At 49.7% G+C, this 26,143-nt stretch overlaps 2 protein-coding genes across 19 annotated transcripts in view; one reads left to right on the top strand and one right to left on the bottom strand.

Annotated features, from left to right (window-relative positions):
- Positions 1–4,504, top strand: part of LOC306812230 (protein CEPU-1) — a 350,508-nt gene extending 346,004 nt beyond the window's left edge. For 3 of the 5 annotated variants that reach the window (XM_079326618.1, XM_079326621.1, XM_079326617.1), the window contains 2 exons: positions 1,435–1,467; positions 3,018–4,504. In XM_079326618.1, the coding sequence (XP_079182744.1) occupies positions 1,435–1,467; positions 3,018–3,118 (134 nt within the window). In that variant the 3' untranslated portion in view covers positions 3,119–4,504. The remainder of the gene's footprint in view (positions 1–1,434; positions 1,468–3,017) is intronic. The other 2 variants (XM_079326620.1, XM_079326619.1) reach the window with 1 other exon arrangement.
- Positions 4,505–5,931: 1,427 nt separating this feature from the next.
- The window catches only part of OPCML (opioid binding protein/cell adhesion molecule like), a 337,395-nt gene continuing 317,183 nt past the window's right edge, over positions 5,932–26,143 (bottom strand). For 6 of the 14 annotated variants that reach the window (XM_079326629.1, XM_079326628.1, XM_079326624.1 and 3 more), the window contains 5 exons: positions 21,365–21,490; positions 20,945–21,091; positions 20,748–20,868; positions 20,221–20,372; positions 5,932–10,426 (listed from right to left, as the gene is read on the bottom strand). In XM_079326629.1, the coding sequence (XP_079182755.1) occupies positions 10,326–10,426; positions 20,221–20,372; positions 20,748–20,868; positions 20,945–21,091; positions 21,365–21,490 (647 nt within the window). In that variant the 3' untranslated portion in view covers positions 5,932–10,325. Of the gene's footprint in view, positions 10,427–16,227; positions 16,483–17,836; positions 17,853–19,791; positions 19,972–20,220; positions 20,373–20,747; positions 20,869–20,944; positions 21,092–21,364; positions 21,491–26,143 lie in introns of those variants that run through there. The other 8 variants (XM_079326630.1, XM_079326625.1, XM_079326627.1 and 5 more) reach the window with 6 other exon arrangements.

The following is a 26,143-nucleotide window of genomic DNA, read 5'->3' as shown; positions in this document are numbered from 1 at the left end:
CTATTACAGGCATAGGGTGGCCATGCCAAGTGCCCAACATAGCCTGAGCCATATCCTTAGCTGTGATGTTGCAGCCTTCTAATGAGTTTATGAGGTTAAATCTTAATTAGTGAGGGCCTTTAATTTGGCATCTGCTGATCCAGGCTCGATAAGCAGCCTAAAAGTAAAGATGACATCTCCCTGCTGATGAGCTCTTGGTTCCTTGGATTCCAACCCAACTGTGGCACTTGTGCTGTTATGGCACTGTCAGGTGGGAGGCAGGGAAGCATTCCACTGAAATCTAAGCTTATTTTAGGATTTCCCCCCCCCCCCCATAGTTTTGTGGTCTGCACGTGAATCCCATCAGGGAGCAAAATCAGAGTCCTTTGACTACCCATAATTTCCATAAAGGCTGCATTGATTGAATGATCCATTCAGTCTTTAATAACTGAGTCCCCAGGGGGTGACAGTTCCCTGAGGAGACTGTGACATGTGGAGGTCCCCCATCTCCTGGTGCAGGGCTCCCCAGCACCCCCAGGAACAACCACTCCCTAATTATCAGCAATGTGATGTCCCCAAGTGTCACAGGGCTGAGCTCACCTGTCCCTAAACAGCCAGAGTCTTCAATCTGGGGATTAATGTGTCTTTATTTATCAACATATTTATTTATTTAATGCAAGAGAAGAGGGAAGTGGATGCGGTGGCTGCACTACCTGTGCATGAGAAATGTCTCTTCTGTGAGATTTTGGGGGATGATTTTGTGAATGGCCCCTTTTCCCTGAAGCTGAGTGTTTTGGAGTTTTTCCCCCCGAAATGGAGATTTAATCTGTGCAGGTACCGTGACATGAGCCTTTTTGGGGTTGTGTGAGAGGCTAATGTAGCGTTCATCTTTTAATCCTTTTTTTAATCTAATTTTTCACGGAGGTCAACCAGTGCTTTATTTAACATGTAGCACTCGTTATTCCAGACCTGCCACCTCATTCAGCGGCTCATTTGGTGCTGTCTGGGATGTGATAGAGTGCTCAGGAAAACCACATCATTCTGTGGAGTTGGGGAAAAACCAACCCTCTTCTTCTCTCTCATCACAAAGTCCATGTTGCTCCTAGAGGTGGCTGTCAGTCCATAAATCTTTTTGGGATATTGCAGGATTAGAAAGAGGGATGGGCCCCAAACTGATGGGGGAGAGGTGAACCCCCTGCCTCCCCATATCCCAGCCCCTGTGCTTTGCCTTTTGCACAGGGTGCAACTACAGGCTCTGCCAGGTCTGAGGTCCCATATTCAGCTCATCTCAGAGATGAGGGGACTGTGGCCCCATAGCAGTGGGGTGTGATTTGGGAAACAGATTCCATTTCTACCCCAGCACTGGTTTTCCCACCCCAGGTGGAGGGAGGTGTCTCGAGCCTGCACTTTCCATTGCCCTTTTGCCTTAACTTTCACTTGTTCTTTAATTTTTAGAAGAGACAACTACCGCTCTGACACCCTGGAAAGGTCAGTAATTTGGGGGTCCTTGACAATGCCACTGCTTCCCCTGCTGTTCCCCCTGGGCCCCTCTGGCTCCCATCACAACTCATCTCAGTGGGAGCCACAGCACCCAGCACCTGGATCTCCTGCCCCACAGCCCCACAGATTTCACTGGTGTAGGGATGAATTAGGGCTTTCTTAGCTGCCCTCCCATCCTGCCCCCTCTGTGCCAGCCTACTGTGCCTGTCTGGTGGTGGTCTGTGCCCTCTGCATGCCTGTCCCCATCCCATGGTGTCTCACTCCCTTCCCCACTGCCAAGGCCAAGCAGGGATGTCTTTGGGCTGCTTTCCCAGTACTACTGTGTAAATGGGTCTTATGGCAGGTCCTTCCTCCTCTGGGATGCTTCTAGTGCCTTTTTATGGGATGAGATAGGGGTAGACAGGCATTTGGTCCCCTTTCTGGTGGTATTTCTGGCCAGGACAGCCAGCTCTCTGCTGTGTAATCTTACTGTCCGGCCAACTGGCTTGGTGTCATCTTGATTTTGGGGAGGCTTCATTTGTGATGAATTGAGTGGTCAGTCCTTGGGATGACTTGTAGATGTGTGTGCAGGTAGTATGTGAGACCTGGATTTGGTGCCTGGATTTGTGAGGTGTGAGGTATCTGAGTGTGCTGGAGAGTGTTCCATGTGGGAAACCAGATAGTTACTGATGGTCAATGCCCTGGTCAGGTTTTGAAGTGAGGAGGCATGTCCTGGGGTTTCAAAAGCAGTTGTGAATCAGAACTTTTGGTCAGCCCTGCTTCCACAGGACACCAGTGTGGATGCCTTCCTGAGGTCTTTTTTCACCTTAGTCTTCTCCTGGACAACTATTTGGTGAAAAAATAGGTGTTTTGGTGAAAGCCATTAGCTAAGACGTTCTCCACATCCTTTCGCATAGAGAGCTTTGAATTCCTCACCCCCTGTGGTCCCCAAAGATGAGTGCGCTTGGCTCTTCTTGACCACCTTCCTCATCCCATCTCCTTGAGGTGGTCTGGGCCCATGCTGAGCCCTGCAGAGGCTCTGAAGAGGTGCAAAACATGAAGTGCTCAATGTAGTGCTGCTGGCGGTGTCTCTGCAGGGCGGGCAGGTGTTACTGTCCCTCCCAAGGGACACTAGTGGGCAACAGGGTGGCCGCCCTGTTGGGCGGGCAGAATGCGCTGGGCAAAAATTGTTATCTCCCTTATGAGTGTGGATGGAAAATTGGGAAAAATTAGGAGGAGAGTGAAGGGGGCTGAGGGAGGTCGGATAGCGGTGATGCACAAAGAGCAAGCTTGGGATGGGGATTTCAGGCTGAAAAGGGACTACAGAGGATCTTGTCCCAAAAATCAGCATTGTGGGGACAGGGATGGCTGTTCCCACAATCTTGAGACAACACGGATGGAGCGGGACACCAAGAGAGCTCTCAGAGCTCTCAGAGCAACCCCACAACGCCGGGGCCCCAAATAACCAAATGTTTGTGTTTTTTAAACTTTATTTCATGGTTTCTGCTGTTTGCTGACTTTGTGACCAACCGTGTGGGCATTCCTGTCCCTTCCCACAGGCCCTGGAGCAGTGCACGACGGGAACAGCGGCGCGTGGCGGCGACGCGGCTCCGCGTGGCTGCTGCTCCTCCCGCTCGCCCTCCTCGCCCGCCAGTTTTGACACCAGAGCCGGCCCGCGGAGTAGCGGCGGCGACGACCACGGCCAGCGAGCGCAAGCAGAAAGGAGAGGAAGAAAAGAAGAAGAAGAAGAAGAAGTGTTCACCGTTTCTGAAAATAATCATAAGAATTGAGAGAGTATCCAGCCAGGCCACCTGGGGGAGGGGGAGAGAGGAAAAACAAGCAAAAAAAAAAAAAAAAAAAAAAAACACAACAGGAATTTGGAATGGAGAGAAATGGGAAAAAAAATTAATAATCCAAGGCTTCCTGCTGAAGATGCAATGTGATTGAGTCTTTTTCTTTTCAACCTGTTTTTTTTTTTCGTCCCCTGCCACTTTTTCCCCCTGTTTTCGCCATTCTCTGCCATGGGCCAGAGTGGAGGATGGACAGGGCCATCAGTGTGTGGCACTTGTCCCCTGCCCTGTCCTCTTCACCACCCCCACCCGCCTGCTCCCTCCTGTGGGACCCTCCATCCAGACACACCGGTTTTCTCCTTGGCCAAGATTTCCCCATCTTCTCATGGACTGTGCCGCCATTTGTGTTTCAGAATATATACATATATATATATATCTCCATGTATACATATATATATGTATGTATAGATATATAGATCTTCAACAGTTACCACACCACCACGAAAGGAAAGGGAGGAAGGAGACCGGCGTCAAGCCACGCTTTCATCGTACCATCCGCGGACATCGTGAATGATAAGGGATTCTGAGTCATGGTTAATTTTATTAATTGTATTTTCTGATACGAGCCTAGAACTCTTAGTTCCTAAAAAACAGAAATGCAAAAAAAAAAAAAAAAAAAAAAAAAAAGAGGGGGAAAAAAGAAAAGAAAAAAAGAGGAAAAAAAACCACAATCCAGGAGAGGGGGAGCAAGCGGAGAGAAGTTTGTTTGCCGAGGAGGCGACCAGCCAAGGAGATTTGTGAGCCCGGTGAGGAGGAAGAGGAGGAAGAGGAGTCCTGTGCTGAAACCCCCCCAAAACCGGCCCAAAAGCGGTCGTCTGGACAGTTCCTGCCGAGGGCGCAGATGACACTCGCCGCGCGTTGAGGTGGAGGGAGATACTGAATCTTTTTATGGGATATATATATACAGTATATATAAATATACATATATATATATATAATTTTCTTTTGTTAGAGTTCTAGCCACGGTTCCCAGCAGGGTCCTTCCGCTGCCATTACTGCATGCTGTATATGGAGTTAGGTGTGTATCGGTTCTCAGCGAGACAAGCGTCTCAGTCCACACATCCCTGAACCCCCTCGCCTTTCCACCCTCGGGTCACCGGGGACAAAGGGTAACGGGGGGCTGGGGCCCCTCTCCGTCGCTTTTTTTCCGCGTGGCCCTGGCCTGTTTGCGGTGGAATAAAGCGAGCTGAGGGACAGAGGGAGATCTATATAGCTCAGTTTTATATTTTTATATATATATATATATGTGTATGTATATGTGTGTGTGTGCGTGTGTGTGTGTGTGTATATATATATATATATAAAAACCCAATCAAAACAACAAAATAAATAAGAAAAAGAAGACGAAGCAACTGGCCCCTGCCAAGGCGCAGGACCTGTTGCCTCGCCATCCATTTCAGCGGGGGTTTCTCCTGCAATTGGTTTTCCTCCTTCAATTTCCTTTCCTTCCCTGCGGCCGGCGGCGGGGGGCATGCGGGGGGCCCGGGTGTGGGCAGGCGGGCGGCGAGAGGGCTCTCTCTGCCTATCCATTAAAACGATTGTTCCATGTGGCCGCTCCGTCTGGTTGTGGTGCTCATTGCCGCGGGGGCCAGGGCCACCCCGCGTTCTCCCCTTGCGCCACCAGGAATGGGGAGGGAGATAGGGAGGGATGCTGGATGGGAGGTGGCAGATGGGAGCACCAAGTCATCACAATGGGCCACTAGAGCATTGGAAAGATGGCCCCTGGACCTCAGTGGTGAGCCCAGCAGGAATGCTGTCACAGGTAAGGCTTTGGTGAGTAGATGGAGAGAGTGTGAGGCACAGCTGTGCCTTATTTCCCAGATCAGGACCACACTTAGTGCTAAGCTCACCCTGTGGCTCTCCAGCCCAGCTGCACAGCATTACAGGGGATGCTTATGGAGCAGCTGAAGCCAATCTTGTGTGGGAAGGAGAGACAGAGTGATGTGAGGTGGGTACAAGGAACAGGCTTTCCCATGCAATGCTGCATACAGGTAAAGCACAACAAGGTTGTTTGGGTGTAGGTGCATTTTGCTGTCCATGGAGCCTTGTCTTGGTCTGTGTCCTCTTTTTGGTGATGCTGGAAGGTTGTTTAGTGAGTTTGATCCTCAGCCTCAACTGTAGCCTCCAGGGTACTGGTTTCTTCAGGTCACCTGAGACATTTGCAGGATCAGAAGTTGGTTGCTATTGATGGCATGACAGTTTTGTGTGAGTGTTTATTTCCTGACCCTATGATGTAACCCAAGAGATGAATGTGGAGAAGTGGCATGGGAAGGTATTGCTTTGAGTGTGACATGCAGTGTCCAAGTGATACTGACATGGGGTAAGGGAAGAATCATGCTCAGGCTTTGTGGTACATCCCAAGTAAGGGACAGGGTACTGAGGGAGTGGGGACAGGACAGCTGCTCATAGGTACAGGGTCAGGATGGCAGAGGTGATGGCGTTGGTCTTTATGCAGGTGTTGCAACTCCCAGGTTGGAGCAGCCAGCCACAGTAGAGCAATCCGGGTACCTGGGGCAATGCCTGGATGCTTGGGGGTAATGGGAGGGATCCAGAGATAGGTATGGAGGTAACAGGGCTCTCTCCCTCACCTCCTCTCTGTAATTGTAACTTTTTTGGTGTTATAGGTGAGAGATCAAGGAGTGTCCAGTGCCAAAGTAGCAGACAAAGAGGAAGTTAAAGAGAGAGGGGCTGCTCGATGGATACATTTATGTAATAATTTATTGACATAGGTAAGGGTGTCTCTTGGTGCTGGGGAGGGATGAAGGTCATGGTCTCAAATATGCCTTCCCTCCCCCTGGATGTAGCAGCTGAGGTTCTTGTCCTTAGGCACAAGTTGTGTATTGCTGAGGGTCATGAAGAAACATTCCTCTCAAGCCAGGAAAAGGGAGATGGAGGGTATCCCATGGTCAGAGAGGGGCTGCATCACCTCCTCGTGCTCTGTGATGGGGACAGAGCAGACTAGGCATCAGGATGTGCCATGAGCAGGAGCATTTGGGCATCTGTAGGTTATCACTCCAGTGGAGGCAGGTCCAGCACTGGGTATCCAGCAGAACTGGCATGGGAAGATGGGAAGCGTTAGGGAGACTCGGATTGTGGTGGGATCCCCAGGGGCCTCATGCAAGGGGTGAGTGTTGTTCTGTGGCATCTGTAGTTACATCAAAGCAGCCCTGTCTTCCTCATGGGTTGGGGTTTTTGGAAGAGGCTCTAAGCAGAGAGTCTCCCATGGAGGCCACCAATTCTTGAGTCACTGCAGGTGACATTGAGGAAAATGGGCAAGGTGACACATCCCTCCCACACCCCTTCCCTCAGGAGGTTGTTGGGTTTTGGGAAGCACTTACTTTTCTGCTGGGGTCACTTGATGGGGACAGCAGAGGTGTCCCTGATGTTCAGGGTCGCAGCAGCTCATAGCAGTGCTGGGATGGAGCTGTTTGCTTGTTGTGGGGTTCAGGGAAAAACTCCTGGGACTGGGCTTTTTATTCCCACACTGGGGAAGACAAAAGGAGGTCTCCAAGTGAGCAAGACTCTGATGGATCTGACACAGTCCCACTGTCCCCAGTTTCCTGGCAGCAAGTCTCACTTTAGAGAAGCTTGTTGAATGTTTTCTCCTGGTTGATGGTGTGGTAAGGTGAGGTATCCCCTGGGAGTGGAGGGTACAGCCTGCTGTGAGATTACAGCCATGTCAGGGAGACACTGAGTGTCACAACTCTTCTGCCTCCTGGTCTTCAAAGTTGTTGTCCTTTGATGAAGACATTTGACCTGTGTCACACACTGTCAGATCACGATAGGAATAAACCTTGGGAGTGCATTGTCTGCAGAGGTATCCCTTCATTGGAGGCAGGTTTAGTTGTCAGAGTGAGCATTGTTGCAAGATCATGGAGGAGATGCTGGGAATAGCTCAGTTGTGGAAAAGAGACCCCGATCATGTTGTTTCACTGAATGCAGGTGAGTGATGAGAGCAAAGACAGTCCTTACCCTGCAGGGACTCCATCAACAGGTGCGTGCTCATCGCTCATCGGTGGACAGGACCCGGGACTCACTGGTGGATTCCCAGGGGAGATGCATGGATGGGGTGAAGGATGGCCCAAACAGCAGAAGGCCCCCAGTTGAATCCCCAGAGGGTCCAGCCAAGTGCTGGGTGAGACCCCAGGAGTGGCAGAGGTCCCAGGCACTCAGGAGCCCTCCCAGCTCAGCTCAGCAGGTGCCCAGCACCGCGTCCCTTCCCTGGGGTGCACGGGACCCGTGAAGCAAAGCCCCGAAGGTACAAAGTTCGTCAAACTTTATTGATACACTGCACAATCACAACCATCTCTTATTCTTGCCGAATTAGAAAAGGTTACAACTACAATGTAACATGCACAAATCTCAGGTAGTATAGCCACCCTTGGAATACAATGATCGACAGAAACTCAAGACCGGCCATCACGGCTGTCAGCAGGAGAGACCCGAGAGCCACACTGCCCCCGCCCTGGGCACCCAGCCACACCCCGGGCATCCAAACATGGAGAGCAGTGGTCACAAATGGGTCTGCCACCTGGCAGGACCGCGGCAGGGCCGGCCTCAGACAGCCAACACGTTCCTCACAATGGCACGTTACATGGCACGAAAAAGTCAAATGCCGTCCCGGCAGGGTACAGGGGAGCCCACCCGACCCAGGGACAAGGATGGGATGGGGGCAGCCCTGGCACCAGGCCCGCCAGCCTCAGTGTGCGTTGTGGCATCTCGTCACCGCCACTCTCTGATTTGCCACGGCCCCTGGCCCTGTGACTGCAGCATTTCTGCTGTGTGGACAGAGAAATTTGGGGCTGATCAAGGAAAGGACATGGGGTAATAGCAGGGGACAGGTGTGGGGCAGTGCAGACCAGTAAAGGCATCAGGGCAAGGTGTCTCCTGCACCCGCTGTACTTTTGGAACGGGCACGTGGGGAAGAATGTGCGTGTCGCCGTGCTGGCTGAAGACAGTGCCATCCCCACGTGATAAACATGCCCAGGGCCATGGGATAGGACCCAGATCGCTGACAGTGCCACTTTTCTTGGATGCCAGTGGAGAAACAGAAGCAGAGCAGCACCGCAGGGACCGCAGGACGCGGACTCACCCAGTCAGTGCCGGATCCCCGTCCACCAGGTAAGCCAGCACCAGGGCAGCCCCTGCCTGGGGCCAGGTGCTTTTTGTCAATCAGACATGGTGCGTTGAACATCCAGGATGGGGGGGCAGAAGCACCCACTGAGATTTTGGAGCAAGTCCTGGGCAGCCTGCTGAGAACAGGGATGAGGAGGGGAAGGGCTACGTAGAGGGCAGGGTGGTGGCCCATCATGGCCTCTGGCTCAGGGTGGGTTTTTTCCATCTTGTGTGCTGAGGCCTGGCACCTCAGCTTCCTTGCAGCCACAGAAAGCAGGTTTGGGCAGCAGCAGAGTTTGCATGGGGAAGACAGCATGTGCGTGGCTGTTGTTCTTAAGTCATCTCACTTGTGGAGGGGGAAGGAAGGGACAAGGCACGGGGAGGTGCTGGGTCAGGACAGGGAACACTCTGTGTGCTTGCTCAGTGCCTTGCTGTAGTCAAGTCTCCCTGTCACAGCAATAGAGTCTGGTGCCACGTGTGACTTTTCAGGAGCAGGATGGGAGCATCCATCCCCAGACTGTGGCCCTAAAGCATTCCCGGGTGGCCAAGGAGTGACAAGAAGGCTCAGGGCTGCCACAATGTACCAGGCAAGGGGGTCCATGGTGCAGGAGGCTATCAGGAGCACAATTCCATATGCAGGGAGGTGACGTGGCTACCACCACCATGGGTGGCAGCTCCCAGGGTGGATGGAAGAAGCAGAGAGGGCAGAGTCTGGTTGTGTCTGTTTTGGTGTCTCAGGCAAGTTGCAGCAGGGAGCATTGGAACCATCCTTGTCCCTGCTGTGCCGGCAAAGCAAATCAGCAGAACCCAGGCCTCCTCCACAGGGTCAGACATACCAGAATTTCCTCAGGCAGCAGCATGTGATGGGCATGAGACAAGGCAGAGTGAGGACATTGCAGCTCAGGGCCCTCAGAGGGGCAGAGATACAGATGGTCGTGAGTGTCAGAGCCGTAGTGAAAGCCAGTGTCAGCTGGTGTTTTGATCTGTTGTTCAGAGCCTCTGCCCCACGCTGGTGATGCTGTGCTTTTGATGTGCAGGTTGGAAAGTGCTTGGAAAAAAAAAACCCAGAGAAACCTCCCCAGAAAGTGCTGGCAGAGCATCAAGGTGAGAGCCGTGGGGCCATCAGGGGGGCAGCAGCAGAGGGGGCAGGGATCTGGAGCAAGGAGTGAGGGCCTGGCTGCCTGATGCAGCAAGAAGGTTTTAGTCTCTAGGAGGGCTGGTGGCTGTCCCCAGGTCTCACATTCCTGTGAGCAGCCTCGTATCCTCAGGAAAGTGAGGGGGTTTTAGTGGGAAGCACAGGGGTACAATGTCAGCTGGAATAAAGAGTAGTGGGAAGTGCATGAGCCTGGAAGGACAAGTGGTTGTGTCGAGTGATCCTTCAGCAAAGGGCCGGAGAACATCCTGTCAGGAGCAGAGGCAGGTGACGGGGGCTGGCCACATCGGGGTGCTTAGGAGGAGCTTTGGCGATGAGAACTGACATTCAAGACCAAGAGGGCTGAAGGCAGAGCCAGGAGGCCTCAGCCTTGGGGTCTTTTTGGGCATAGGCGGTTTAGTGAGACGACGAGACGGACATCCCGGTGAAGGCTCTGGGCGGCACCCGCCCCCACGGCTCCGCGCCCCCAGCGCTGGAGACGAGGCAGCCACGGGGGACACCGTCCATGCCGGCCACATCCCCGGGGCGGGTGGCAGTCTGGTGGCACGTGGTGGGGTCTGTACAGCGTAACCGGCGGCGAGAACGATCCCGGCACGTGGGAGACGGGGCCATCCTCGGACGCTCGGCACCGCCGCCCGTCCTCCGGCGCATCGCCCGTCCCACGGAGAGGAGTCCCCGGGCGGCGCGGCGGCCGAGCCCGCGGCGGGGCAGAGGTGCGGCGAGGCCTCCCGGGACCCTCCGCTCCCTTATCAAAAGTCGAGGAGGAGGCGAGCAAGGAGGGTGGCCCAGAGGCAGAGGCCAGCAGCCACCCGGGACGCCGCGTTGCCGCCGTCGTGCACCGCTCCGGGCCCTGCGTGGAGGAGAGAAGAGAAAGACAAAGGACATTAGGGTCACCAAGGGAACCCACCTCCCGTGCAGCTGTCCCTTCAGTTCCCTTTCCCATCCCACCCCTAAGTTGACCAGGGTGTTGTGTTCCCCCTTGGAGGGATGGTGGATTTGTGCATGGTTTGGAGAGCATTGTCACTGTTGAGGAGGAGGTGAGGAGGTTTGCAAAGAGCTTGAGGAGCACTTAGGGGAGGCACAACCCTTGTCTGAGGAGGAGGAGGATACCCTGGGTAGGTGTCAGCCCAGCCCCATCATGCTTGGAAGTTGTCCTCTTTGTAGAGTCCTGATGCCAACAACCATGTGAGAGTCACTAAAACCAGAAACCTCGGTGCTCCTGAGCAGCACAACTTGTGTCTGGTAACAAAGGATCATCAGCTCAGGAAATGCCATTGTCCAGATGTGGATTCTCAGGTATGCAGGAGCATTTTGTGGTCACTCTGGGGTCCTTGGCTGGCAGGTCAGGCAGGGATGAGACTGGTCATCTGGGTACACCACTAGAGTGGAGATTTATTGCTTTTTTTTTTAGTGTTAGGGCTGTTATTTGGGCTGCAGGGCACACAGGGGGGCAGTCAGGATAGGATGAGGCAGCTGGGCAGAGTGAGGGAAGCAGAAGCAGCCACCACACACTGCCACAGGGCCGTGGGTCTGTCCACAATCCCTGTGGCCATGGAGAGGAATTTGAGGAAGTCACAGGTCTGAGTCCCAGTACTGGTGTTCTGAAATGGAAGAAATAGAGAAACAAGTTTTCAGCTGTCATAGCATCAAAACTCGGGGCATGGATGAAGTGTGGAGTTAATGGGATTCCTATGCATTTGTGAATGTGCTCTCAGGCCTGCAGTCACATCATAGAATCCCAGAATGGAAGGGTTGGAAGGGATCTTAAAAACCATCTTGTTCTATCCACTGCCATGGGCTGAGACACCTTCCATTAACCCATCCAACCTGTCCTTGGACACTTCCAGGGATGGAGCAGTCCCAGCTTCTCTGGGAAACCTGTGCCAGGGCCTCACCAGTCTCAAAGGGATTTTTTTTTTTTTCCCAGTATCTGATCTAAACTTACCCTCTTTCAGTTCAAATCCATTCCCTTTTAGCCATGCCCTTATCAAAAGTGCTTCCTCGGCTTTCCTGTAGCCCCTTCCAACCCAAATCATCCTGTGATTCTATGAAATCATATCCAGTTACAATAATTTCCTCAGGATGGTGTTACTCCTTGTCTTTTTATCTACTGATTTTTGTGAACATTTATCTTAATTCAGGAAGAGGCTAAGGAGACTCTGAGATGTTAAATCCAAGCACTGCCAGAAGGTGAAGGAAATGATGGGAAGATTGAGTGATGAGCAAGAAGCTGTGTCATGCCCATGCTCAAACAAAATTGATTGTAAGAGCACATGATCATCCAGGAGGGGTAGAGCTGCTATGCTATAATCAGACATTTCCTTGCTGAATAGACCTTGTGGTATGACAGGTGGAAGCCCACATTTGTTAGGGGCAGGTAGAATGGAAAAGGCTTCTTAGCTTGGTTTCCCTCAGACCTGTTACTGCTCCCTCTTCTTTGGTTTTGACCCTCAAACCAATGGCAGCAGCTCAGCATATCATCCAAAGCTACAAAAATAGTGAAAATTTCTACAGATTTAATACTAAATGCTGATTAGCCTTAAACTTTTATGTATTTACATCTGCCCAAACAGTGCTAAATTGGTGCCTCTCTCTAGCATCTCTGTAGATGTGGATTTTAATGTGTGACTAATTCTTATCACTATTTTCTAGTTCACAGTTCTGCACCGGTTATTGGCTTTGATTTAATGACACTTTTAGAAATTTCATAATCTATCCTAAAGCAATTGCATTGTGGTTGAGTTGGAGAGTTCCCAGATAGATAAGTCACCTAATACAGAGAGGAAATAAAGCTAAAAATGCTGGGTCATTACAAGAAAAAGATATTTTCTCTTAAATTTATTCTTTATTCTTTTCTGTGGAAGAATGCATTCTGGTATCAGACAGCCTGGCCTTGTAAAGATTGTAAAGATACTCTACAGAAGAAACAAGAATAAAGATACAGGGAGAAAATAAAGTAGTAATTAGATACGATCAGGAAATCAGGGCAGATGGCTCATTTCATCACAGGCTGCCTGTGACTCCTGTGTGTTCTCTGAACTGCCACTCTCTAAGAGAAAAGGACAGCTCCCACTGGGACAGGGAGAGAACTCAACTGAGACTCCCTAGCCCTGTCATCCCAGCAAATGTTTTAGCTCTGTTTTGCTCAAACCCCAATGCCTGGGCATTGAGGTGTGAGTGCACAGCTGGCTGCACCTACTCAGCTTATTTATTATTGCAGTTATTAATTACTGCTTGCTTTTAGTTTTTTTTTTCCCCTCTTCATTTATTTTGTCTCCACTTTTCTGGCTATCTTCTTTCTTTCCTGGCTATTTCCTTCCTTCTCCATGAGGCAACCTTAGATTTTTTCAGACCTTGATTTGAGCATAGATGGCAAAGTTGGTGTTTGGTTTCTCTCCTAAGATCTTGAATACAAAGGTCAGAAGGAATCAGGAGGTCAATGGTGAATGGGTTTTCTTAGCCTGTGTTGGAGGAACTCTCAGCTCCAGTGGGAGCCATGGGAATAGCACAAATGTCTACAGAGCTAGGGAATCCCTTCACATGCACCAAAAATAGCTCTTCCTTTCTTTCCCTCCCTTCTTTATGTCCAGGAAAGAAATCCTATGCCTTCCTCCTCACTCCCAGTTTGTTGCTGCATTCACCCTTGTCCAGGTGAGATACAGACACCTGGAGATGAAGAATTTAGAGTGTCTCTTGCTGCTTTTAATTTTCAGGACTCAGGAGAAATGGGAAGGGAATGTGCCCATGCTCAGGGTGCTGCTGGAGCCTCTTTTTCCTAGAGGGCTCAGGAAAAGACAGCCATTCCTCTCTGCTTCTCATAGTCTGCAACAGCAGCTAATGGGTGAAAGTCTGTCCAATACTTATTGTTTGAGGACAGAAATAACTGAAGAAAGTCTGGGGGACCTGCTGGGGGGAAGCCTGTCCAGTGACTCATGTCTGAGAACAAAGACATCATAGAGTAAGTCTTGGCAACCTCCCCAGGATGAGATTTTTCCTGATATTTTCCCTCAGGTACCTGCAGGCCTGTCCCTGCTCATTGAAGGGGGGTTAGACTAAATGACCTTTAAAGGTCCCTTCCAACTCAAATGATTTTAAAAAGATGCAACAGAGATGTTCACCCCTGTGACTGAATAGTCATCCAGCACAGAGCAAGGAAGAAAAAGTGGTGGCTTCTTGCACTCAAAAAGGAGACACAAGTTGAGCAAGATCTAAGACTTGCCACAAACACAGCCCCTGGAACACTATGGTAATGTGAGCAGTGGCTGTAGGTAAGCATTTTATGGCATAGTGCAATATATGGATTATTTATAGCATCTAATGGCAAAGTCAGCAATTGGCTTTAATGAAATAGTTAAGAGAAAACAGAGTGAGTACCAAACACAGGAAGAAAACTGCACATGTGAAATATAGCGACCAAGAGGAAATAACAGTGTGGAAGAGGAAGAAAAACCCACATGTATAGTATGTAGAGAAGATAATAGGTGAAGGTAAAGTAACCCCACAGGATAACAGGGAATGTGCTGGGAAAAACCCTACAAAACAAAACAACTCTGTGAAAAAGAGGGAGTTTTCTCTCATCCCTTCACAGAAAGATGAAGAAGAAAACACTGATAAATACTAAGGAAAAATAAGATATCCCACTTCAGCTCTGGCTTCATTCACCAAGACATGAAGGAAGCTTTCCTCCCTCACCTCCAAAGCTGCCCAAACCATGGTACCATGGCACAACCTCTGCCTCCCATAAAAGTGCTCCCATTTGAGATTCACAGCTAATTTAGGCCAAGACTAATTATTTACTTGTGTGTTGATGATGATTAAAGCCTAACCCTGGGTGCTGTGTCATGTTAATGATTGTCTAATAAAGCCTGGTTTAAGGTTTCAAGCTGAGTTGGTGTCTTTGAAATATCTCACCAGATCTCAGATGCAGAAGGTAAGGTCGGTATGGACAGAGGCACAGAGATCCAGCCAGAAGAGATGGAGCTGGAGAGCTTCACTCTGCTCCAGATCCTTGGGATCTACATCTTCTCCCAATAACACTGAATGCAAGTGCTCACAGGACATGGGCAGGATGGAATTTGGAGGCACAGCCAGGGACAGAGGGAAGAGCCAGGGAGCCTGTCATGAGCAACTCATGGTGACAAGGGAACTCAAAGTCACCATGGCAGGCAGGCAGGACACAGCACTGGCACACAGAGGTCCTTGGTGTGGAATGGAACAGAAGGAGTCATGACAGGAACACAAACTCAGGTTCCAGCTCTGGTGCCACTGCTGGAGTTGGTGACCTTAAATACTCAAGAGAAATGGTTGAACTCAGTGAAGCCCAGCATGGCCCCCAGAGATGGAACGTGACCTCAAATCATCCCATGTTAATTGGCTGATCTCAAGTGACCCCAATGACCTAAAGTAACCCCAAAGTGCTCTATAGAGAGTGAGTTTGACATCTAGTAACCCCAAAGACCTGTAGTAACCCCAAATGTTAACTGTTTGACCTCAAATAACCTGACAATGACCTCTAGTAACCTCAATGACCTGTAGTAACCCCAAATATGACCTGGTTGACCTCAAATAATGACCTCAAATAACCTCTAAGTGCTCTGCCCAGAAGAAGTTTGACCTCTAGTAACCCCAGTGACCTAAAGTAACCCAAATGACCTGCAGTAACCCCAAATATGACCTGGTTGACCTCAAGTAACCCCCAATGACATCTAACAACCCCAAATATGAACTGGTTGACCTCAAATAACCTCTAAGTGCTCTGCCCAGAAGAAGTTTGACCCCTAGTAACTCAAATGATCTATAGTAACCCCAAATGTTAACTGTTTGACCTCAAGTAACCCCTCAATGACCTCAAGTAACTTCCAATGACCTGCAGTAACCCCAAATATGACCTGGTTGTCCTCAAATAATGACCTCAAATAACCTCTAGGTGCTCTGTACAGAATAAGTTTGACCTCTAGTAACCCAAATGACCTAAAGTAACCCAAATGACCTGCAATAACCCCAAATATGACTCGGTTGATCTCAAGTAGCCTCCAAATGACCCCTAGTAACCCCAAATATGACATCAAATAGCCTCTAAGTGCTCTGCCCAGAAGAAGTTTGACCTCTAGTAACCCAAATGATCTACAGTAACCCCAAATGTTAATTGATTGAGCCAAAGTAACCCAATGATCCACAGTAATCATGAAGTACTCTACAGAAAGTGAGTTTGTCCCAGGAAACCCCAAATGCTAATTAGTTGACCAATTAACCCCAATTTACCCCAAGAGTTAGTCCTTTCCAGCTCTCTTGGAGACCCTTAAGGCATTGGAAGGGACTCTGAAGTCTCCCCAGAGCTTTCTCCCCTGCAGGTGAACGCTCCCAGCTCTCCCAGCCTGGCTCCAGAGGAGAGCTGCCATCTCCTGAGGTGTGTTTGAAGCTGAAGATGCTGGGGGAGAGAATGGCTCAGCCCAGAGTCATGAGGCCCCAGGTACCAGCACAGCCAGCCCCCACCACCTGATGGACATATGCCCTGATCCCACCCAGAACATCCACATAGCATAATCCACTCAATTAATAGGAAAAAAAACAGTTTATTGTTGACCAGAGAGACCTTTTTAATTCCCCACCCAACAGTGTTCTGTCCTCTCCCCTACTTCCAGCTGGGCTGGCTGTAGCACCATGGCACAGCAGTGTGTGACCACCAGTTCCTGAAACAAAATAAAGCTGGCGATTGCAGCTCCCCAGACTCTTTGGCAGCAACTTTGGAGCTTACATATTTCAGAGTTTTTGTGGGGTATTAATAATGGCAGGTGACAACTTGAAGAACGATGAAATGAGGTGTGAGCTGCTCCCCTGACCCAAAAAGCAGTGCTGGTGGAAGCCACAAAAGAACATTTGGACAGATTCACCTGCCCTTCAAAGTTCCTGTAATGCACAAAAATAGATGTGGGGATAGTTACTTTTTCTTCTGTATAAAGGACCTGGTTCAGATTTATACTCCCTGAACACTCTCCTTCTCCTCTCCTTACTAATTTCCACTCATAATATCGCCTAGGTTTGTCAGATTGCTGGTTTGTGTGCACAAATAAACACAGAAAATCACTGCAATCACAGACACTCTACAGCAATAGGTAAACAGGGCAAAGATGCTATTTCTTACTTTCTTTTTTTTTTTTTTTTTTTTTTTTTTTTTTTGCATATGTTTTGCATTGATTCTCTTTTTGCAAAATTCAAATATTTGTAGTGAGGCTCTGGCACAGGTGCCCAGAAAAGCTGTGGCTGCCCCTGGATCCCTGGAAATGCCCAAGGCCAGGTTGGATGGGGTTTGGAACAAGCTGGGATAGTGGAAGGTGTCCCTTCCTACAGCAGGGGGTGGAACTGGATGAGCTTTAAGGTCCCTTCCAAATCATTCTGTGATTCTATGACTTGTTTTAAGTGTTTTAAGTCAAGCAGTCTTTAAATATTGAATCAGAGCTCTTATTCTTAAAGACATAATTGCTTTCCCTTGCTTTTATGTATTTAGTCTGAAGCCGCTGATTCTTAAGAGAGTGCACAATAAAGCATGAAAAGATTTTATCTCTCCATAGAATAATTGGTTTAAATCACATCTAACACTTGGTATTTTAGCATATATTCAGTTAACTCACCCAATCATCAATCACGGAGATTACATACTAGAAATGAGACCCTGAACATTGGAAAAATGCAGATGGCATCTTTTATAAAACATCTACATCTCTCTTTATTCCAATAGCTCTTCAATGGAAAGGTCCCATTTTCAAATAAAAGGTCTCAGAGCCCGCAGTTTGGGATGGGAACTTGGGCCAATTCCCTTTGGTGGCTGAGGGACACAATGCACTTGAAAGAGATGTAAAGATCCAGGTTTGGGTGATTTTTTTTCTCCTATCTCCATCTATAAATAGCAAGTAAAAAAATGCAACACGCTCATCAAAAAGTGAGCCCCGACATGACATTTTTAAATAAAAGAATTAGCAGATTTCCAACCACTTGTGCTCCCCTCCCCTTGGGCAAAGGCTGGTAGAGACTGTCCAAGAAACACCACACACATACACAAATAGAAGCTCTCCACAGAACCCATCTTTTCCACTCTCCCCTGTGTTTCCAAGAAGCTGCAGTTTTGACTGACAAGCTGTTGAATTTCACAACATGTTCGCAAAATGAAAAAAAAAAGCGCAATCCTCGAGGAGGGATGGAATCCCACCTGCTTAAATTCCTTTTTGAGCTCCCTCTGTGGCCTGCTCCTCTCTGCTCCAGAGTATTTCACTCAATATACACTTGAAAGATGGGGGAAAATAGAATGTGAATGTTTGCCTTTTTCTCCATTAAAAGTTACAAAATTAAAATAGCTTTAGGTATCCTGAGAGTTCACAGCAATATCCAAAGGATGTGCCAATATCCTTTCAAAGACAAATTTAAGCTTCAGTGTTGGTACAGGTAAATACCCACATGAAAACAAATGGAACATTTTAAGTTTTAACTTTTCTTTCCTAAGGTTTTTTTCTTGCTGTCTCACTAGCAAATATTTTCCTAATCTTCTTTATATAAAACAAGGATTAAAGGAATATTAGTATTTCACTGAACAGAGCAACACCAACAGGAGTTGTTACAAGGCAGGGAAAGTTTAACTCAGCCACAGGATTGAGCTCCTACCTCTCAATTTATGGATGATTTTTAATGTCCCTGTTTTGCCATCTATGGAATCACCTCTAATGTACTTCACTTCAGCCTGCTGGAGGTGTTTGGGGGATTAATTTATTAAAACAAGGTGAAATTTTGTTTTCTCTGCATGTTGGCATCAATTAATAAGCGGTGTGAGAGAATTGCTGTGTTATCACGGGAGGAGTGTGTAAAGAGCAACACTAACTGCTGAGAGAAGGAAAAATGTCTGAAAACAGATGCTGTCCTATAAAAGATAGCCACAAGATAGCTTGGAACAAAACCAAAAATCCCTAATCTAGTCCTCTTCTGATTAGAGGGAGTTAGCTGCACTACAGTTTTTCTTTAGTCTGGTTTCAAGCCATGGAAAAAAAAAAGAGACTTAGGTGATGTTATTTTGTCTCACATCAGAGAAAGAGTAAGTGTAAGAGTGACAGCAGAACAGGGAAACAGAAAAAAAAAATGGATATTGGGAAAACTGGATTGGAAATGTAATGTACTTATTTATGTGCTAAATATCATAAATACAATATTTACTATACAGAGTCATAGAATTATCAAGGTTGGAAGAGACCTTTAAGAACATCAAATCCAGCCATCAATTCAGCACTGCCACTGAAACTCCTAAACCTCTAAACCTTATATGTATAAAATACCTCATATATATTGTAAATTATATATTGTACTATATGAAAACTAATAATGTATACTAGATATTCTATGATTTATATACTATGAATATAATACATAATATATAATAAAGAGCAATATGCTTATATATAATAATACATGCCAACAAGATACTATTACTAAATATAATATATGAATAATACTTGTTTTCACATCTATGTAATATATTTTTATTATTGATATATTATTATTATTAATCTATACTACATTTTATTTGAATTCCATTACATTATATGTAGTCTATAATACCATATTGCATTACACTGGATATTGGGAAAAAATTTTCACCAAAATGCTAAAACACAAGAGAACAGACCAGAAGAGTGGAGAAGGAACACAACCCAGGGCTTTGACCCAAAGAGAAGAAATCAGGCAGGAAAAACACCTGGAAAACACCTGGACGGGCCAGCCAGCCCCACAACCAAAGCCAAAGATGTGCCCCTCCCACCACCTCAAATCACCAAGCACCCCCAGGCCCCACCTCAGTACAAAGCTTTGTTCCCCCTGTCCACCCCGATTTTGCCAAAGTCCAAGCTGGTGTGGAAACTCTTCTCCCTCTCAACATCTCCTTGAGCCTGCCACCTGACTTCCATCGTCTCCCTCCTGCTGGAGCCTGCTGGGGGAAGGCAGGCTCCTGATGTCCACCCTTGGATCGTGACAGCCCTCTGAGATTGTCACAGTGCCAAGGGGACATGCCACAGGTACACGCCACCTTCCTCAATGACAGCTGTCCTTGATGACAGCATTCCTCAAACACCTTCCTGCCCCGGCCACCTGAATCACACAGGCTGATGTCATCCATCCTGATATTGCCAGTACAACAATCACTGCTGGCAGTACTGCCAGTAGCAAACATGGGAGAAGCCCCACACCATGCACCCAGAGCGTGTTCTCACCTGTGCCAGGCTCCCTCCTCACCCCTGTGCTCCAGCGACACCAGGGCTCAGCTGTTGGCCAACTGTGCTGTCAGTGTCAGGCTGATACAGATCTCATCCTCTGAGCATCCTCTGGCAGGCCCTCACTGCTTGTCGTTGTGCTCTTTGGCACCTCGATGGACCAGGAACACCAAACACAGCCAGCTCTGCTCCACTGCTACACCACTGGCGTCTTCTCTTCATCCTCCTCCTCCTCATCAAGCTCTTCAAACTCCTCTTCATCCTCCTCCTCCTCTCCTCCTCTTCATCCTCCTCCTCCTCTCCTCTTCTTCATTCTCCTCCTCTCCAAATGCCTCCTTTTCACTCTCCTTCTCTTACTCCTCCTTGCCACCTCACTGTACTGCAAAGAACAGGCACCTACCATAGAGGATGATGCTGGCATTGGTGTTGCCCAGCTTGTTCATGGCCACGCACGTGTAGTTGCCATAGTCCTTCTCCGAGACGTTGAAGAAGGTCAGCGTGGACAGGCGGCCCTTGCTCTCGATCCGCACTCCCTCCAGCCCGTTTGCTAACCTGCAGAGAAACGCGGATAGCGCTGCTGGGAGAACGGGGCTGGGGCTCCAGGATGGATCCTGCCCCTCCCTGGGCACCCCTTTGCTTCCCACCAGCCAACATCACTATACACCCACATGTTTCCCCACTGGATTTGCGCATCCCAGTTTTGAAGACACTCCCTCCCACTCTCCATCCCATAATCCAGCCTGACCCATGTGTCCCACTGCCATCATCCCTGGGAGAAACAACTCTGGAATTTCCTCAGCCCTTAGTTGAGAACCCACCAAAATGAGTTGATCCCAGCCTTTTTCCAAGCACTGTCACCCCTTATAAATCCTTGTCACCCCAAGGCTGTGGCTGCCCCATCCTCCACCACCCTCTGCAGCCCCTCACCTGGTGTCCTCCTTGAACCACTGAAACTCTGCCACGGGGACGGCCGAAGCCTCGCACTGCAGGATGCCCTTCTGGCCCACCGAGGCGCCCGTGTTCTTGGCGTTGGAGATGTAGGGTGGGTCTGTGGAGACACAGTGCTGTGTCACACTGGCCCATGTGCACCCACCCCCCAGCATTCTCCTGTGCCCTGCACTCACAGTTGACAGTAACTTTGACTTTCCGCACGTCCGGGACGGCCACGTCGTTGACGGCGCTGCATTCGTACTCCCCGGACTGCTCCCGTGTGATGCCTGTGATCTCCAGGTACTCGTCCTCACTCACAAAGGTCTGCCCTGGGGGATGTACTGAACGTGTGGCACCATCACTCATGGAACAAACACCTGGAACTTCCCTGTGCCCCTGTCCCGACACCCTCTCCCTCGGCATCCGGCATTCCCTTCATCCAGCAAGCACCTGACAAACACCCTCAGCCCCATCCCAGGCCACACCAAAATATCAGCACCTCTGACTGTCAGTCACCACCCTGATCACTTCTATGGGGACAACCATGCATCCCATAGAGGCCAGGATGTCCCCTCCTGAGACCCAGGAAATTCATCCACCAAGGAAGGGCTCACCTTTCCCGGAGAGGTGCCGCCACGTGACGGTGGGCTCCGGTCTCCCAAAGGCCAGGCACATGAGGGTCACGCTGCTGCCCTCGTTCACGGTGATGTCCGACGAGATGTTGACAATCTGGGGGGGCACTGCAAGACATAAAGGCCACCAAAGACACCATCAACACGCCAGCTTGCCAGGCACAGCCTTGAGCCCTGTCCCATCGTGTGACATTGGTGTCCACTCCATTGCCCTGTCCAGTCAGCAATGCCATGTCTCCAAACCAGCATCTTGGACTGGAGCCAACCATGGATCTGGGGTGTGGAGGGGTCCACTCACTGTGCCAGCCCCCCTACTCCATGTCCGAGACCCGGATAACCAGCTCTTGTTATGGCCTGAGACAAGGCTCATATTTTAGCATATTTATTAAAGCTGTTTAAATTACTGAGCGTCTGCTCCTTCAATACCAGCCGGGGTGATTTATATTACTCTATCCCTAGATACTCCATCTAATAAATAACTTGGCAATCTCCGTACCCATAAATATCCCTGGCCATGGCAAAAAGCAATTAAACCTCGCTTGCCGATGCTTCCTGGTCCTCTGGGCTGTTGGACTCAAACCCCTAAAGGGTCTGCACCCCAGGGAGTAAATGAGGCCATATTTAACAACCCTCCCCAAATGAAACACCATATCTACAATGCCAGAAAGTGCCAGAAATGACACAACATGCTGGTCAAATGGCATCAGATGCCCAACCCTTGCACCCAGGGCTCTCCCACAGTGCTGGGATTCCAGGATAATCCCAGTGAAAACCACTGTGGCCAACACTAGTACTGCCTGAAAGGGAAAGTGGGGCTGTCTGGCTCTTCTTGCACCCCAGGGAAGCTTTTCTCACATCCCAGGGAGGTTCTCCTCTCTCCTGGCGCAGGAGAGGCAGCACTGCAGGATGAGCCATGGCAAAGATGCGGTGCAGGCTCTGCAGCCCTATGGGTTCTGCAAAGCAGTAAATTTCCCAGCAACTTGACACATTAATATAGAAGTACAGTCTGTTATAGCAGAGGGAGATTGTCTGAGTCCTTCAGGGGAAAGCAGCAATCCAAAAATGAAAAGTGTGTGCCGGCAACTGCTGGAAAACGTAGTTAACGCTGGGAGCAGAACCAGCCAACTCCGACAACGCAGCCACAATGAGCTCCAGGATGGCTGCAAATGGCCCTTCCTCACTCAGACAAGATGACACTAATCCATATTACCAGCATCCTTGCACCTCTCCCCTCCAGTAACAGGACCTCAAACTGGTACCAGAAACATCTGAAAATTACAAGAACATCCAGGACAAGGCTTCCCACAACTGGGCATTTTTCATCATCTCCTAAGCCTGCACACCAGCCCTCCTCGTGAGCAATTTTGGTCTGAGATGACATCACACTCATTAGTGGATGCTGAGACCTTGGGATGCCACCCCTGCTCCAGATGGCAGCCTGTCTCTTCTTTGTGTGCTTTTGCCTGCAGATGCTGGACTAGAGTGATGTTGTGTGATGCACAGCATCAGCAAAATCATGGTTATTGTTCTATCCTCGCCCTCTCAGCCACCTTCAGTTCAAGGCTGAGATCCTTTTCCAGTCCCCTGAGTCCCAAACCACAAGTACAAAATGAGATGCAGAAACTGGTGCTCTGGGCACAGATGTGAGCCTGTCCCCCTCCTGGGCACAGAAATACTTTCATTCCTCTGGAAAAAATTACCATTATCCATAACCACTACAGTCCCAGTGCTCCCATTCAGAAAATCCCAAGCCACACAAACCCACACACATCAGCCTGAAAGCCCTTCCCTTAGCAAAGGATGCTGACACAGACATGCCAGCAGGTCTCACAGTGGGGAACTGCATTTCCTGAACATCCAGACACCAGGGGAAGCACGGCCGTGCTTCCACTGCCTGCCCTAATGCAATCAGGAATGCCCCTGTGAGCTGGCAGGGACATGCAGTGGAGGGACACCCTTGGACAGCACGGGGACCCCACCGGGCAGTTCGATACCCGTGACTGCAATCGTTGCCTATGAGGTTACCAGGACTTGGAGAAGGACATCAAAGGACCTTGATTACATTTTTATAGATCCCACTGACTGGGCTGTCAAGGATGGTGTTTCAAGGACACACTGGTTTGCCATGGGAGGATTTAGTCCTATGGGAGGAACAGGTGTAAACTGGGGCCACTCAGGGATGCAGGCAGGACAAGTTTGGTGGCAAACATGACTGTGAGGATAAAACCAGCCTACAGCCACAATCTGTCAATACCATGAGATGGGGATGGCCAAGGTATGGCTGTCCTGACAAGCACATCCCACAAAACTTGCCTTGTGTCAGGGTGGTGACAGCTTGCCATCAGTGCTGGGTGTGGAGTCCAAAGGCTCTCCCATGCCCCATAAATCTCCCTCTTGGTCCCCTCCCATTTCAGGCAGCCCTACTAATGCCTTGCAGTCTTCCAGCATGATGGTGGGTGCTGTTCCTAGTCCTTTACCTGCTGATGGCATCCTTTCCCTGAATTACCTTCGGTTCTCTACATTTCCCTCCCTCTGCACTACACAGTTGAAGTGAGAAAAATACAGCAGAACACCAACTGTATCCCCTTTTATCCATAGCCCTTCCTTGCAGAAGTCTACAACTACAAGCAAATTGAATAAAGAATAAATCCTGAGGAAGCAATGAGCAGCACGGTCTCACCGGAGTGACGAGCAGTGCTCAGAGGGTTTCGTCAACCCTACGTAATATTAATCACAGGGAAGTTAATGCATAAGGTTTGGTAAGCCAAAAAATACATTTGCACTGTAATTTCTTGTTTGTTCACAAAGCCGGTGAGAGAAATTGAATGTGAAAGTGATGCCACTAAATTCAATAACAATAAGCCCATGATTTATCTCCTTCCTTTACCACTTGAGACCTGCACTGCCTGGTGTGCTGATCCACACTCCCTATGGGGCGTGTGCCAGTGCCTGCCACCATCTGTGGGGACTGTGAGATGCCATCCCTTCCCTCACCTCCCAGACTGGGCCCTGTGAGGCTATCCATGGGGACTGTGAGGTGCCATCCCTCCCCTCACATCCCAGACTGGGCCCTGTGGGGCTATCCATGGGGACTGTGAGGTGCCATCCCTCCCCTCACATCCCAGACTGGGCCCTGTGAGGCTATCCATGGGGACTGTGAGGTGCCATCCCTCCCCTCACATCCCAGACTGGGCCCTGTGGGGCTATCCATGGGGACTGTGAGGTGCCATCCCTCCCCTCACATCCCAGACTGGGCCCTGTGGGGCTATCCATGGGGAATGTGAGGTGCCATCCCTCCCCTCACATCTCAGACTGGGCCCTGTGGGGCTATCCATGGGGACTGTGAGGTGCCATCCCTCCCCTCACATCCCAGACTGGGCCCTGTGAGGCTGGCCATGGGGTCACACCTTGGTGATGTTGCCACGTCCTGTGATGCTCCGTGCAATACTCAGGATATCTGTGGGACTCTCCCCAATATGTTCCATCCTACCATCTGCTCCGGGCACCCATTATGGCTTTGCACTTGTTGTCCCATCTAGGGGGCAAAAGCAAGGGGAAAGCTCGGATGTGGCACCAGACAGCAAGTGTGAGGAGGGATGGTCACTGCCATCAGGGACTCCTCTTCCCTGCTAAACCGTGTGGGGATAAACAGCACCTCGGGGATGGGGTGTGATCAGGGGCTGCACATGATGCTGACGCACACGGCCGTGTGCAGGCTGACTCATCCCCGGTCACCGGTCCCTACCGGAGCCACTCGCCGCCGTGGCCCCGGATTATTTTTAGCTGCCAGATCATTACTGCTGCACGCCTCGGAGCGGAGAGCCTGCATGAGCACAGTGGCTGACACATGCAACTGATGTCCCTCCTCCACATCATTAGCTCCTAATCCATTAAAAGAGATCTCTTCCTACATTGCTGATAAGGGAGATGACAGATGGATAACTATGGGGTCTTCAAACCAGGCAACAGCCACTTGTCCACCTCTACTTGGGGGACAGGTCCCCATAGGGACAGCAGAGTGGGAAATCTCATCTTTGGAGCTCTGAAGCCTCCATGGACACTGCCACACCTACAGCACACTGTGCTTCTGCCCTGGCACCTCATTTTCCACCTCCTCTCACACACCTCCTATTTTAGGGAGATGCAGCATTCATGCAGCATCACCTTACCTCTCCAGCTGCAGCGTCCAGCTGTGTCCTGTGACAGGTGATGCTGTCACCAGCAGGGAGAGGGACTGCCACCCTAGCAGGGGTTGGATGCCTGCAGATGACACTGCCTTCCTTCCCAGCACCCCAGGTGCCTATAGCCCCAGGCATCTCCAGCTCTGCACAAGCCTCCCCGGCACAGGCAGGATGGGGCTGTCAGAGGTGTCACTGTGCAAGGTCTCATTAGCGTACAGAAAGTCAGCACAAAGGAGGCAAATATGCTGAAAGCTCACATTTTGCCTGTGCTTTCCATCTCCTTCACTGATGAGAAGCACAGCAGGGTGGCACAGGGCCCTCCTCCAGACCCCATGTGTCTGCTGAAGGCACCAGCAATACAAGATCTTCCCTGGAACAGCTTCTGTTTGGGGCTGAGGTCCTTAAATGGTGCACCTGAGAGCCAGCTCCTGGCTGGCAGATGGAAATTGATGTTTTCCCTCTCTCCAACTCATTGCTTTCAGGGTACAGGAGATACCTGCAAGGACACACAGAGTAACCCTGTGCAAATGCACCTCAATGTTCCCACAGGGGAAGTGGCTGGGGCAAAGAGGTGACGAGA

The sequence above is a fragment of the Erithacus rubecula genome (assembly GCF_903797595.1).
Source record: "Erithacus rubecula genome assembly, chromosome: 25".
NCBI classification, from domain to species: domain Eukaryota; kingdom Metazoa; phylum Chordata; class Aves; order Passeriformes; family Muscicapidae; genus Erithacus; species Erithacus rubecula.
The sequence above is the reverse complement of the archived record's forward strand: the minus strand, read 5'-3'. Positions and strand labels throughout refer to the sequence as shown.